The sequence below is a fragment of the Microtus pennsylvanicus genome, chromosome X (genome assembly GCF_037038515.1).
Source record: "Microtus pennsylvanicus isolate mMicPen1 chromosome X, mMicPen1.hap1, whole genome shotgun sequence".
Classification (NCBI taxonomy): domain Eukaryota; kingdom Metazoa; phylum Chordata; class Mammalia; order Rodentia; family Cricetidae; genus Microtus; species Microtus pennsylvanicus.
This window is the reverse complement of record NC_134601.1, coordinates 56,461,063-56,475,220: the sequence shown is the minus strand read 5'-3', so window position 1 is coordinate 56,475,220 and position 14,158 is coordinate 56,461,063. Positions and strand designations below refer to the sequence as shown.

The window sequence follows — 14,158 nt, the reverse complement described above, 5'->3', positions numbered from 1 at the left end:
GGTGGAATGACCGATTGCTATTGTAAACTTCTGTTCTGTGCCTCCAGAAGTTCTGTCATTAGTATGTATTGCCTTAGTAATCAGAACAAAAAGTGCAACCCGAATGGTGTCTTAGGCTCACTTTAGCCTGGGCCTTTGTCCATCCTCATGGCTCTCTACAATAAAGACAGTGTCGCAGCCCTACGCATTGCTCATAACCTTCACTACAGTGGCCAGGTCACAAACACATGTGGCTAAGCTGCACAAACACTCTGTGGCTTTTATTTTATTATTGGTAGCACATCGTAAGGTCTAGAATTTCAAAAGGCTCCCATTATTTCCTTAGTGAAACTTTGCACCTGCAACGAGTTAGCTTTTTAAAAGCGTCTCTCCATGAGCTAATTGGAAGCATAAAATTTACTCTCATTGCTTTCTCCCGTACCAATAAAAACTTGCAGCGAAAGCTAAAATTGCAGCCGCAGGAGGGAAAACGCAGTGAGTTTCTTTGCAGAGTTTAAATTTATCAAAATTATGATGTGTTATATTTGGCAAGTCCTTAGATGTTGAGAGTGAAGTAGCATGCCTTGTCTGGCATGAAGGTCCTCTCAAACTCAGTGATCCACTCTGTCCTCTTCTGCATCTTACACTTGGTTGACTTTTTGTCACCAACTAAGAATTCTGTTTTGAAATCGTTTTTTGCAAACATGTATATTTTCGCAAATGCGGGAATGTGTTAGTGACTGTTGAATTACATGTGCTCCGCCTGCTTATTTTTTCCTACCGTAGATTGTATTACCTCTTCATATGTGCCCCTGAAGCCCTTTGAAAAGAACTGTCAAAATATTACCGTGGAGGTTGAAGAGTTTGTGCCAGAAATGACAAAATATTGCTATCCGTTCACTATTTACAAAAACCATCTGTATGTCTATCCCTTACAATTGAAGTACGACAGCCAGAAATCGTTTGCCAAGGTAAGGACACCATACATTCTTGGCACCTGTAGTGCTGTTTGTCATTGACTCGCTGTGTGACTCACTTTGGCTGCTTCATGGTTGTAGGCCAGGAACATTGCTGTCTGTGTGGAGTTCCGGGATTCAGATGATGGTGACGCATCGGCCCTAAAGGTTTGTTTCTGCTGCTGAGCAGTGTGCCTTTCGGGAGGCGATTGTAGAGATGAAAATCTGAGTGCGTGATGCTTTCGTGCTATGAGTTTCATGTCTGTAGATTTCAACCATAACGTGTGCTAGCATGACAAAGGTAATATTGCATGTTCTACTGTTACTTGTGCACTAAAGAGTTTGTTAAAATGATCAGTATCACAAAGCGGGGAGGATGTGCGGCTGGGAAGATGGGTAACTTTGGGCTGCGGTTGTTTATCTATACGGTGGTATCGCTCTATAGTAGGGTGCTGGCTTAGCATGCACAAGGCCCTGGATTGCATCTTGAGAAGGGGAGAGCAGACAGGTTGACTTATTCAGTTACGACATTTGCTTCACTTGACTTTTCATTGCTCTGTGGCCTAATCACAAGGTCATTTTTAAAAATGACTCGATAGTTTCTAATGTTCCCTTTAGGGGACCTTATAGTGCCACCATTAGGAGACCTTTAACACCTTTCTCTTTGGAGCCTGAAGAGGCTTTTTGAGCTAACAGACGCACAGCATGAAGGCTTTGATTTGAGAGCTAGGACTTCTGCCCCACGACTGGCCAAACGGTTACTTCCAAACATAGATCTGTGATCTCTGTAAGGTGGAGTCTCAGTGGCATTCAGTGCAGCCCTGGATGCCCAACATCAGGCAGTGCCTCTGTGGTTTCGCTAGGAACTTTTTCTTTTCAAACCTTGTGATCAGAAACCCGAGACACAACCCCCAAAGCGTGTAGCCATCAGCAAATGTGTGTCTGCTTCCTCACTTCTAACCTCAGTCAGCCAAATGAATGAGTAGTTATACTCAAACCCACTAGAGAAAACTACCCAGGCACTCCCAACTACATTGCTGATTACTGTATTGTCCCTATGTTTGAAAGAAGCCCCCCTTTCAAATAGGGCATTAAATTCAATGAACGATTAGCTGGCTCAAACACAGCAGATCATTTTCTCCCTCTGCTTGTCTCTTCACTAGAAACGAGCATGACCAGTTCCCTTTCCTTCCCGCAGCATCCTTTGATGTACTTTAGAAACCCTTTTGTTACTTCTTGGTAGTTCTTAGAAAATGCCCTGATAACTCGTATTTTGGGAGAACTGGCTGTGTACTCGTGGAGTCTCAATTTCATTTCCTAGCTGGCCTAGAGGCTCACTCCAGAGTAACGGTAAAGCCGTTAGTAGCTTGGCATGCTGGCTCAATATTCATCCTTCGGCTTTTTGGGTCAGTGGGGGTAAAAGAAAAATCAGAGTAGCGTGAAATGGGAACATGCCAAGGAACTGTAGAAAGCCTTACGTCTAATACCAGAAAATGAGTGAGTTTGAAAACAAAAACTGTACCTCATAAAATGTCACTTTAAAAAGTGTAAAAAGAAGCTGGGCAGACCTTTCATTCCAGCATTGAGAGCCGGAGGCAGGGATGCATGCAGATCTCTGTGAGTTGGTGATATGCCTGTGAGTTCCAGGCCAGCCAGTGCTTCATAGAGTGAAACCTTGCCTCCAAAGGAAGGCTTTAGAATGTAAAAGAACAGTAAGCTTGTCTAAAGCTTAATAGATATTTGACTTTTTTTATTTTTAGGTTGTTGAGTTTTAAAAACACCTTTTTACCCCTGAACAAAGAGTGTCCAGAAACTCTTGCTGACTAAGGTTCACCTGTCTGTCATATTACGCTCTTTAAGTGAAGAGCCAAAAACATTACAGAGAAGGTCTCTCTTCTAAAGGAAGAGAGCTATGTGGCTTATCACTGTCGGCTAGTTGCGAGTACATTTCTCTGATGGCCAGACATTGAAAGCATTATGTAGCTGAGTTGAGCACTGTCTAGAGTGTATCTGAAGTGATCACATAAATGCTGGAACACTTACAAGTTCAGGACGGCAGCTGAGTAAACTTGGCCATGGCCCCCTACTCGTACTGTCTCTAATGTGTGTGGGTCTGTAGCACCTTGTTTAAAGACCTGGCTTAGGAGTGACTCTGTTTCCTTTGTTTGCAGTGCATTTATGGAAAACCCGTGGGATCTGTTTTTACCACAAATGCTTATGCTGTGGTCTCGCATCACAACCAAAATCCAGAGTTCTATGATGAGGTAAAAACATCATTTCAGTATTTACAGCAGCCCTTTCTAATGATTTTTTCTTAAAAAAATATTTCAAGCCATTCATCTGCCCATGCATTCCCTGAATGAAAATAAAAAATGTTACATCCAAAGGCGGGGAGTCGGGGGGGCAGCTCCTGCCTTCATGGTGTCCTATGATGACAGTGAAAGATTTATGAAAAAAATGGGACATAAATCTCAAAGTAGAGCTGGCATTCTGGCCCTCCATACTGTCATCAGACTGGCTCTATGCCAACACTTTCTCTTTGGGACTCTTCATTTCCTCAGTTTCCAAATAAGAAATCCAGAGCCAGGCCTGGTGCTGTAGGACTGTAATGCCAGATAATCTGGAGTATTGTAAGTTTGAGGCTTGCCTGAGCAGTTTAATGGGAGTGTATCTCAAACTAAATATTAAAAGGTAAATATAAGCCAAGCCTGGTTACTTACCTGTAATCCCAACATTCAAGAGGCTGAAGCAGGAGGATCAGAAACTCAGGGTCATTCTCAATGACGTAACAAATTTGAGGCTGGCCTGGGCTACATGAAAATGTATCTAGAACATTAGTGAAAAGAGATCTGCAGGTGTGGTTCTCAGGTTGAGAACTTGCCTAGTATGCACACGGCTCTGGGTTCAAACCCCAGGGCCAGAAATTAAGAAATTACTTAACTAAATAAATGTGGGTGTAGACTATGAAACCAGAAATGAGACCACCAGGAGAGATTAAAGGTGTTGGGGGAAAGGAAAGGGGGAGGGGCAAAAGAGAAGCCTGTCACTGAAGTAGAAATGAGGCTTAGGGGGTATTGGGGGGAAGGGTAGGGGACAGCAGTGTTGTAGGGTGAGCGGGCCATGTTCCTGCCACCTGGCTCCTGGCCGCCAGCTAGCTTATGCCCTGAAATAATTACACGGAAACTGTATTCTTTTAAACACTGCCTGGCCCATTAGTTCCAGCCTCTTATTGTCTAGCTCTTACATATTGATCTAACCCATTTCTAATAATCTGTGTAGCCCACGAGGTGGCTTACCAGGGAAGATCTTAACCTGTGTCTGTCTGGAGTGGGAGAATCATGGTGACTCACTGACTCGGCTTCTTTCTCCCAGCATTCTGTTGTTTACTCCGCCTACCTAATTTTCTGTCCTATCAGGCCAAGCAGTTTTCTTTATTAGTTAACCAATGAAAGCAACAGATAAGATGCAAGACCCACCTCCATCACAGCAGGGACTCCATGGAGGCAGGAGAAACTGTAGAAAAATTGTCTTTGAAAATGCCATAACAAAACTTAATACTTCAAGTGCTAATTTTAAAACAAAGCTAAATAGATAAATTAACTAAATCCAGACTGACTTTTCTGAGGGAACGTCTGGCTCTTTCCTTATGGTTTTGAGTGGTAAGGGGCAGCTGGCCTGTATGTGAAGCGCTGGATGGGCAAAGCTGCACAGCTGGGTACCACAATCACATTGGCTGCTCTGCCTACCTCTCTGGAATAAAGGGGAGTGTTGCAATATTCCCTTCTAATTTCTCTGGCTCTTTCTTGCTTGCTGCTTCTCTGCCTCTGTATCTCTTTCAATTGCCCAGTGTGCCTCTCTCGCAGCCTCTATGTATTTGCTTATCCAAACCTGCAGATTGCTTTTGATTCCTAGTGTTTGCATGTGACCTGAATGGGAATCTTGGGCCAGATGCTCCTGTCTGCCTGGGCCCTAGAGTCTCCATTTTTGGTTTGGTCTGAATTGTCCCTTCTGCTGTCAGGATTTCTCCCTATCCACCTGCTCCTATATGAACCCTCCTGCCCCAGCTTTGGACGTCACTCATTCTTTTCTCAATGTACTTTCTCTGGTTCCTTTGGGGGTGGGGAAGGAATTAGTAGTGCCTTGCATTTTTGCTACCCAGGGGGAGATTATGTCCATGTTTATGTGCAGTAGAGCATTAGATGCCCAGATGGCCTGAGTACTGTGAATAGGCATGTTCTGTAATGAAGTATATCTGTAACAGACCATGGTGATAATACTCCAAGCCATGCCTTGTATGTACTATCATTGGAGCAAATGTCTAACCACATGCTGTTTCTTATACATAGGTCTATAGCCAGTGAAAAGAGCTAGATCACATAGTAAATTAGATATGTTTTTAGAATGTCTAAAACCATAGAGTTTTTCATTCATTCATTAGATATTGACTAGGAAAGACAGGGAACAGTTCCTTTCATGTGTACAGTTATGGTTACAGGCATGTGTGCCAAGTCATTTAAATTTTTAATTTGTCTCTTAACTGCTAATAGGAGGTTGAAGCATAAAATTGGTTTCCAATTAGAAACTCAGTTTCTTATAAGCATCCTTTGGACCTAAATTTTTGAGTCATATTGATTTCTTTTTGTTTTTTCAAGAATAAAGTTACTAGCCAGGTGGTGGTGGAGCACGCCTTTAATACCAGCACTCAGGAAGCAGAGGCAGGTGGATTTCTGTGAGTCCGAGTCCAGCCTGATCTACACAGCATGTTCCAGGACAGTCAGGGCTTTTACACAGAGAAACCCCATCCTGAAAACCAAGAAAAAAAAAGACAAAAAAAGACAAAAAGAAACAAAAAGAAAAAAAAAGGAAAGAAAGAAAAATATTTTTTTCTAGAGAATTTTTTTTGTGAACTTTGATTTGTGGGTACTCTAATGCCATGGTATTGGCACTTTATTTGTAAGGTTTCTTTTTCCATGCACAGAGGAACAATGACTTAGGCAAATGTAGCTTTGCCAATTTAGAACTCATTTGAAATGGATTGCACTGGGCTACAGCATCCCTGGGTGTAAGGATTTTTTTTAATCTAGTGCTTTAGAAAAAAATCATGCTATAAAGTTGAAACTGGGAGACTCTAGTGAACTATGCAGGAATAAAGTATTATGTCAACAAAAGTATTAAATCCCCACAACGCAGGAAGAGTCCTGCTGTCAAACTGAAACCAACCAGAAAAATATTTGAAATATATTGAAATGATACCTGCTATTTGGCCACTAGGCTTGTTCTTCAGGGAGTGTTTTGGAACAGTATGGTGAAACTGACCTACATGTCTGCCAGCCCAACATGACAAGTAAGACAAAGCAAAACAAAATGTCCTATGTCATTTCCCTCTCTTTTCAGATCAAAATTGAGCTTCCCATTCACCTGCACCAAAAACATCATTTGCTTTTTACTTTTTATCATGTAAGCTGTGAAATCAACACCAAAGGAACAACCAAAAAGCAGGACACAGTGGAAACTCCAGGTATGTGTGCTGCTATTTGTTTGTTTGCTCACTGTGGTGTTGGGGAGCAAACCCAGGGTCATATCTTCTTTCTGTAGGATATAAATCTTCTCATCAAGCTGTTGACTACTGCACTCCTTGACCAAAAAGTATATTTCTGAGTTATAAAGTTTGTTGCTAAGCCGTGTACATTGTGTATTCCTGTAGTCTCAACTGCTCAAGAGGCTAAGAGGAGAGGATTACTTGAGCCCAGGAGTTCAAGGCCACCCTGGGCAGCATCACAGGCTCCATCTGAAAACAGTTCATTGGCAAAAGACAAATTATATGTTGATTTTATTATCATGTGTATTAAATAGCTTTGTCCAAGTGCTCATCAGCACAGCCAAACTCCATTAAGCAACATAAAGTGATAACGCTGCTCTCAGGGAGAAACACATATTACGATACAGTGTTGTTATTCGTTTTATGCAGAATTGCCCTGCAACTAGAATTTTCCAGTTATGCTTGTTGTGGAAGAGAAAAGAGAGCCCAGAGCCAGGGACATCTGTGAGCTGGAGGGAGATTGGGGACTGCCTGTTGCTAATGAGAACAGATTTAATGAAGTTAAATAAGCTTTAGCACCGAGGCACTAGTTCTGGTCCCATGTCACGAAGGCTTTAAATAAACCAGTGGAAGACAGCTTTAGAAGAACATCCAAGGACTGTGAGCATAGCCGGTGCCACTTCCGCTTTATCAATGTCAGCGTGCCTCAGGATGCATCCATTCACCAAATATTTCTGCATATTTTTTCTGTGAACTATAGTAGTAAACACTATAGAGAATGTAGTGAAAAAAAATCTAATCTAGAGCTTGTGTTCCAGTTTGTATTGATGTGAAAACACTATAATCACAAAGCATCTCGAGGAGGAAAGGGTTTATTTCAGTTTTGCAACTTGTAGTCCGTTATGAAAGGAAGTCAGGACAAGAAGTGCTGCTTACTGGCTGGCTCCTTGTGGCTTGCTCAGCCTGCTTTCTTATAGAACTCAGGATCGTCTGCCCAGGGATGGGATGGTCCACAATGAGCTGGCGCTCTTCCTAGCAATCATTAATCAAGAAAAGGCCCAATAGACTTGCCTATAGGTCAGTTTATGGAGGTGTTTTTACAATTGAGTGTCTTTCTTTCCAAATGTCTCTTTCTTATGTTGATAGAGAAACCAACCAGGTCAGAGCATCTCTTCATCGAGCATATCATCTAGTTAACTAGACTTGTTTTATGTAGACAGATCACTCTAGTATAAGACAGATAGCAGTGAGCACCGAGAACACTGTGATACGTGAGACAGAAGAGTGAGTTGTTCAGCTAGTGGAAGGACAAGTGGCTGCGACTGAGGGGAGGCTTTTAGGAGACAGAATGTGAGTGCGGTCTTAAAGGATGGGACTGAGCTTGGCAAGGCCATGATGGCCAGAAGGTGGGGCAGTCTGGGATCAAGGGACAGCTTTGACAGAGTCAGAGAAATAAAGTATGGACAGAAAACTACACTGTAAGTACTTGACAAACATAAGAGCCCAGGATGCTGAGTGGGGGACCACAGGATACCTGATTGAAAAGCATTGTGGAAAGCATTGAAGGCCAGGCTGTGAATTTGACTTTCTTTCGTAACAGGCGTGGGATTATGGAAGGGTTATTTAAACCAGTCTGAGCTGTTTTGGAGGAAAATGGGCCAGGAAGCAAAGCGAAGGGCAGTGTGAGTTAGAACAGAAAGAAGGAAGGAAGAATAGAAGGACACAGTCGGGGACCTATTTAAAAGGTCATGAAAAGAAAGGGGATACACTATGACCATATCAGGAAAGAAGAATAAAGAAGAGTTAAAGAAAAGGAATGTCAAGTATGTAGGTTCATATCTGTAATTGCAGCACTCAGGAGGCTGAGGCAGGAGGATTGCCATAAGCTTAATCCTAACCTATGCTATAGAGTGTGTTCCTATCTTTAAAGAAAAAAAAGGAAGAAAAAGTTTAAATCCTTGCAGTCAGAATCTCTGTGGGTTCCTTATGAATACATGCAACCATCTGTGGATTAAAAATATTACTTTACATGTGCATATATTTTCATTGTGCATACATGCATACATACATGCATGACCAGGCCAAAAGACAGTCTTCACTGTCATTCCATAGGTGCCACCCAGGCTTTATTGAGACAGGGTCTCTCACTGGCCTGCAATCCCTAGGGATCCACCTCCCTACAGTACCATTAGGAGCTGGGAATTATCCATCACCACACTTGGCTTTTTTCAATGTTCATTCTAAGGACCGAACTCATGTCTTCATGTTCGCATGGCAAGCCCTTTACCTATTGAGCTGTCTCCCTGTCCCTGTAAACGCTATTTTTAAAAAATTGCATCTGAAAGCTGGGTGGTGGTAGAGCACGCCTTTAAGCCCAGCACTCAAGAGGTAGAGGCCAGTATAATTGTTTTAGTGAATTTGCAGTCGTTTCATTAACAGGAACCGCAGACATTTTTCAGTACTCAGAAGAGAAAGTCAGCCGACCTCGGCAAGCACTCCCAAGTCTTTGAGTTCGAGGCCAGTCTGGTCTACAGAGTGAGTTCCAGGACAGCCAGGACTACACAGAGAAACCCTCTTTCAAAACACAAAAACAAAATTGCATCTGAAGCTGGATGTGGTGGCACACGCCTTTAATCCCAACACTTAGGAGGCAGAGGCAGGTGAATCTCTGTGAGTTTGAGTCGAGTTTAGTTTACATACATAGTTCCAGGATAGCCAGGACTATAGAGAGAGAGACCCTGTCTCAAAATTCCAAAATAAATGCATTTATAGTAAATGCATATAGGCTTCTCCCTCCCTTATTTTTGTCCACTAATCGGGAGTAAAATGATTATTTACTTAGCATTTACATTCCAGTAGATATTATATGTAATCAAGCAATGCTTTGACATATACAGGAGGATGTGTGTAGGGATGTAAATACTATGCCATTTTACATAGGGGAATCAAGCATGCACAAATTTTAGTATTTCTGGGGTGATCTTTCACCAGTCAGCCTCCTGCGGATTCCAAGGGATGACTGTATTTATTGTACCTGGAAAATATCTGAACTTTCAATATTAGGTAATCGAAAAGAAGATACACCAGTATCTTGGGGGCAAGTGTGCTCCCCGAGGGATACCATCAGGCAGCGGGACTGACTATTAGGGATCCTCACTGAAAGCACACTTAGTTTAGAGCAGAAGCCTGGAGAAATGACGTGAAAGCAGAACTATGAAAATCCGTGCAAGTATTCGTTGGAATTTCCTCATCCAAATTCTAGACAGAAATGGACAAGATGTTCAGTGGAGCATGAGGTGGTGATTCTTCATACCACTCATCAATTCTAACTGTCCCCCTTCTAAGTGGCTTCCTACCCCTGTGCCAGATGGCATGCTTGATAGTGTATCTTTACAGCTTCCAAATGCTGCCCATGAGTTTCAAGTAAGGGACACACTTGGCCATGCTCTGATAATTCACACCGCAAAACACTCACCTAAGCAGATTCCTGCAGGCAGAGAGTGGATTGATGGTTTCTAGGGATGGGGGATGCAGGGGACTTGGGAGTGCTTGCCGAGGTCGGCTGACTTTCTCTTCTGAGTACTGAAAAATGTCTGCGGTTCCTGTTAATGAAGCGACTGCAAATTCACTAAAACAATTATACAAATCATACCCCATTAAAACCTGCGTGAGGAAAAAGATTGTCTAAAAGCAAGAAATGTGTTTTTCCAGTTTCTAGTTTGGAATTTTTCCCCTGTTGGTCAGAATTGCAGAGTATTTCCCATTGGTCAAAGTTTCAGAGCGTCAACAGTGTCATTTCTTTCTTTCCCTCTTTTTTATTTGCCTTTTTCTTCTATTTTTGAGATTATAATGACATCATTTTCCTTTTCCTTTTTTCCCTCCAAATCTTCCCATATATCTCTCATTGCTTACTTTCAAATTCATCCCCCTTTTAAATTAATTGATACTACATGCATACACACACACACACATTCCTAAATACGACCTGCTCAGTCTGTATAATGTAACATGTGTTTTTAGGGCTAACTATTTGGTATTGGATAACCAGTTGGTTTATTCTTCCCTGGAGAAGACTATTTCTTCTATTCTCACTCAGCATTCCTTAGTCTCCGTAGATCTTTGTATAGGGTTGAGGCTTTGTAGGCTTCCTGACATTATCGTTTCTAGTGGTCCTTCTGCACACATCCCTTGTTTGCTTTTTCTGAGAGCAGAGGTCTGGGGGAAGCATGCTTGAAGCAGCGCTGGAGAAGATGCTCAGCCGCAATGGCTCAGCATCTGTGAAAGACCTCTGTCTACTGAGAGAAAACCATGTGTTGGCTGGCTTGTGAGAGTAAACACATTTGCCAGATTAAACATGTACACGAAGACATTCTAACCAGATTTGTGTTGACTTCTGTGTTCACAGTATAAACACACACATGCACACACATGCACACATGTGCATAGGCATTCATGCAAAGAATTTTTAAGACTTGGAAAGCAGTAGATTTGTAAATGCTCTTCATCCAACACCCCTGATTATTTGCCAGAAGTCCATCCAGAGCAAGCTTGGGTTGTTTCTCTTTTCTTTTCTTTTTTAAATTTTTTTTTATTGAAAAAAAATTTCTGCCTCCTCCCAGCCTCCCATTCCCCCCCCTCCTCCCACTCCTCTCCCCCTTCCCCCACTCCTCTCCCCCTCCCTCTCCAGTCTGAAGAGCAGTCAGGGTTCCCTGCCCTGTGGAAAGTCCAAAGTCCTCGCCCCCTCCATCCTGGTCTAGGAAGGTGAACATCCAAACTGGCTAGGCTCCCACAAAAGCCAGAACATGAAGTAGGATCAAAACCCAGTGCCATTGTCCTTGGCTTCTCAGCAGCCCTCATTGTCCATCATATTCAGAGAGTCCAGTTTTGTCCCATGCTTTTTCAGTCACAGTCCAGCTGGCCTTGGTGAGCTCTCAATAGATCAGCCCCACTGTCTCAGTGGGTGGGTGCACCCCTTGTGGTCCTGAGTTCTTTGCTCATGTTCTCCTTCCTTCTGCTCCTCATTAGGACATTGGGAGCTCAGTCTGGTGCTCCAGTGTGGGTCTCTGTCTCTATCTCCATCCATCACCAGATGAAGGTTCTATGGTGATATGCAAGATATTCATCAGTATGGCAATAGGATACGGTCATTTCAGGTTCCCTATCTTCAGCTGCCCCAGGAACGAACTGGGGACATTGCCCTGGGCACCTGGGAGCCCCTCTAGGTCCAAGTCTCTTGCCAACCCAAAGATGGCTCCCTTAAATAAGATTTGTGCTTCCCTGCTCCCCTATCCAACCTTCCTTTATCCCAATCATCCCGTTTCCCCAAGTTCCCCCCATCCTCCTCTTCTCACTTTTCTCTCCTCATCTCCCCTTACTCCCCTCCCACCCCACCCTCAAGATCCCAATTTTTTTGCCCGGCAATCTTGTCTACTTCCCATAACCAGGAGGATAGCTATATGTTTTTCTTTGGGTTCACCTTCTTATTTAGCTTCTTTAGGATATCAAATTATAGACTCACTGACCTTTATTTATAGCTAGGACCCAATTATGAGTGAGTACATCCCATGTTCATCTTTTCGGGTCTGGGTTACCTCACTCAGGATAGTGTTTTCTATTTTCATCCATTTGCATGCAAAATTCGAGAACTCATTTTTTTTTTTTTTTTACCGCTGAGTAAGTACTCTAATGTGTATATATTCCATTCTTCCATTGAAGGACATCTAGGTTGTTTCCAGGTTCTGGCTATTACAAATAATGCTGCTATGAACATAGTTGAACAAATGCCCTTGTCATATGATCGAGCATCTCTTGGGTATATTCCCAAGAGTGGCATTGCTGGGTCCAGGGGTAGGTTGATCCCGAATTTCCTGAGAAACCGAAACACTGATTTCCAGAGTGGTTGCACAAGATTGCATTCCCACCAGCAATGGATGAGGGTACCCCTTCCTCCACAACCTCTCCAGCAAAGGCTATCCTTGGTGTTTTTGATTTTAGCCATTCTGACAGGTGTAAGATGATATCTTAAAGTTGTTTTGATTTGCATTTCCCTGATCACTAAGGAGGTTGAGCATGACCTTAAGTGTCTTTTGGCCATTTGAACTTCTTCTGTTGAGAATTCTCTGTTCAGATCAGTGCCCCATTTTTTAATTGGGTTAATTAGCATTTTAAAGTCTAGTTTCTTGAGTTCTTTATATATTTTGGAGATCAGACCTTTGTCTGTTGCGGGGTTGGTGAAGATCTCCCAGTGAGTGGGTTGCCTTTTTGTCTTAGTGACAGTGTCCTTTGCTTTACAGAAGCTTCTCAGTTTCAGTAGGTCCCATTTATTCAATGTTGCCCTTAATGTCTGTGCTGCTGGGGTTGTACCTAGGAAGCGATCGCCTGTGCCCATATGTTGTAGGGTACTTCCCACTTTCTCTTCTATCAGGTTCAGTGTGTTCAGATTGATATTGAGGTCTTTGATCCATTTGGACTTGAGTTTTGTGCATGGTGATAGATATGGGTCTATTTTCATTCTTCTACAGGTTGACATTCAGTTCTGCCAGCACCATTTGTTGAAGATGCTTTCTTTCTTCCATTGTATACTTTTAGCTCTTTTATCGAAAATGAGGTGTTCATAGGTTTGTGGGTTAAAATCCGGGTCTTTTACACGATTCCATTGGTCGACTTCTCTGTTTTTATGCCAATACCACACTGTTTTCATCACTGTAGCTCTGTAATAGAGTTTGAAGTCAGGGATGGTAATGCCTCCAGAAGTTCCAAGAAGTTCCTTATTATATAAGATTGTTTTGGCTATCCTGGGTTTTTTGTTTTTCCATATAAAGTTGATTATTGTCCTCTCAAGATCTGTGAAGAATTTTGATGGGACCTTGATGGGGATTGCATTAAATCTATAAATTGCCTTTGGTAGAATTGCCATTTTTACTATGCTGATCCTCCCAATCCAAGAGCAAGGGAGGTCCTTCCATTTTCTGGTGTCCTCTTCAATTTCTTTCTTCAATGCCTTAAAGTTCTTGTCAAATAGATCTTTCACTTTCACTTCCTTGGTCTCTTTTCTTTTTACCACCTGAGTTATAAACACTCGAAGCCCAGAGTAATCTGTCTGATGGAAACACTGACACTAAGCAGTCTGAGCAACCCAGATGGCTCTGGTTAGTACAGCAGACATGAGGAGTTTTCTAATAGAAAGCCAAGGTTTCCCTTTGAGGGTAGAAGTGTTAAGAAATGTAGATATGGCAGGAAATCTCTCAGTGGACTGACGTCATAAACACTGTCGCCCGACTGCATTTTCCCTCTGCGCCTTCTCTACCTCCAGTCAGGAAAACTCTGCCTGTCTAAATGATTGACACTTTTACTACCTTGGATCAATGTAGACCATAGCCTTGACTTATGACCTTAATTTTCCATACTCCATATGCCAGGGTTACCATAAGAGATTTTGGAACACATGGTTCCTGACTGAGATGGTGTCAACTTTGAACTCAAAGTAGGAGGGTAGATAAGAGGGACCCGAACCTTCTAAAACACGAAGCTACCAAAACAGCCCTCAGCACAGAGAGATAGTGGTATCAGGGCACATTCTAAACTTCAATATATTCATGTATCATCTGAAACCAGCCCCTCAATTCTTTGAACTGCAAAAGGCTGCGTTACTCTCATTTTCATTGCCAAAGATACAGAGCCAGTA

The 14,158-nt window shown here is 42.5% G+C and overlaps 1 protein-coding gene across 3 annotated transcripts in view; it reads left to right on the top strand.

Annotated features, from left to right (window-relative positions):
• Positions 1–14,158, top strand: part of Dock11 (dedicator of cytokinesis 11) — a 195,427-nt gene that overhangs the window by 92,206 nt on the left and 89,063 nt on the right. For all 3 annotated transcript variants that reach the window (XM_075956583.1, XM_075956582.1, XM_075956581.1), the window contains exons 17-20: positions 766–950; positions 1,038–1,103; positions 3,107–3,199; positions 6,330–6,453. In XM_075956583.1, the coding sequence (XP_075812698.1) occupies positions 766–950; positions 1,038–1,103; positions 3,107–3,199; positions 6,330–6,453 (468 nt within the window). The remainder of the gene's footprint in view (positions 1–765; positions 951–1,037; positions 1,104–3,106; positions 3,200–6,329; positions 6,454–14,158) is intronic.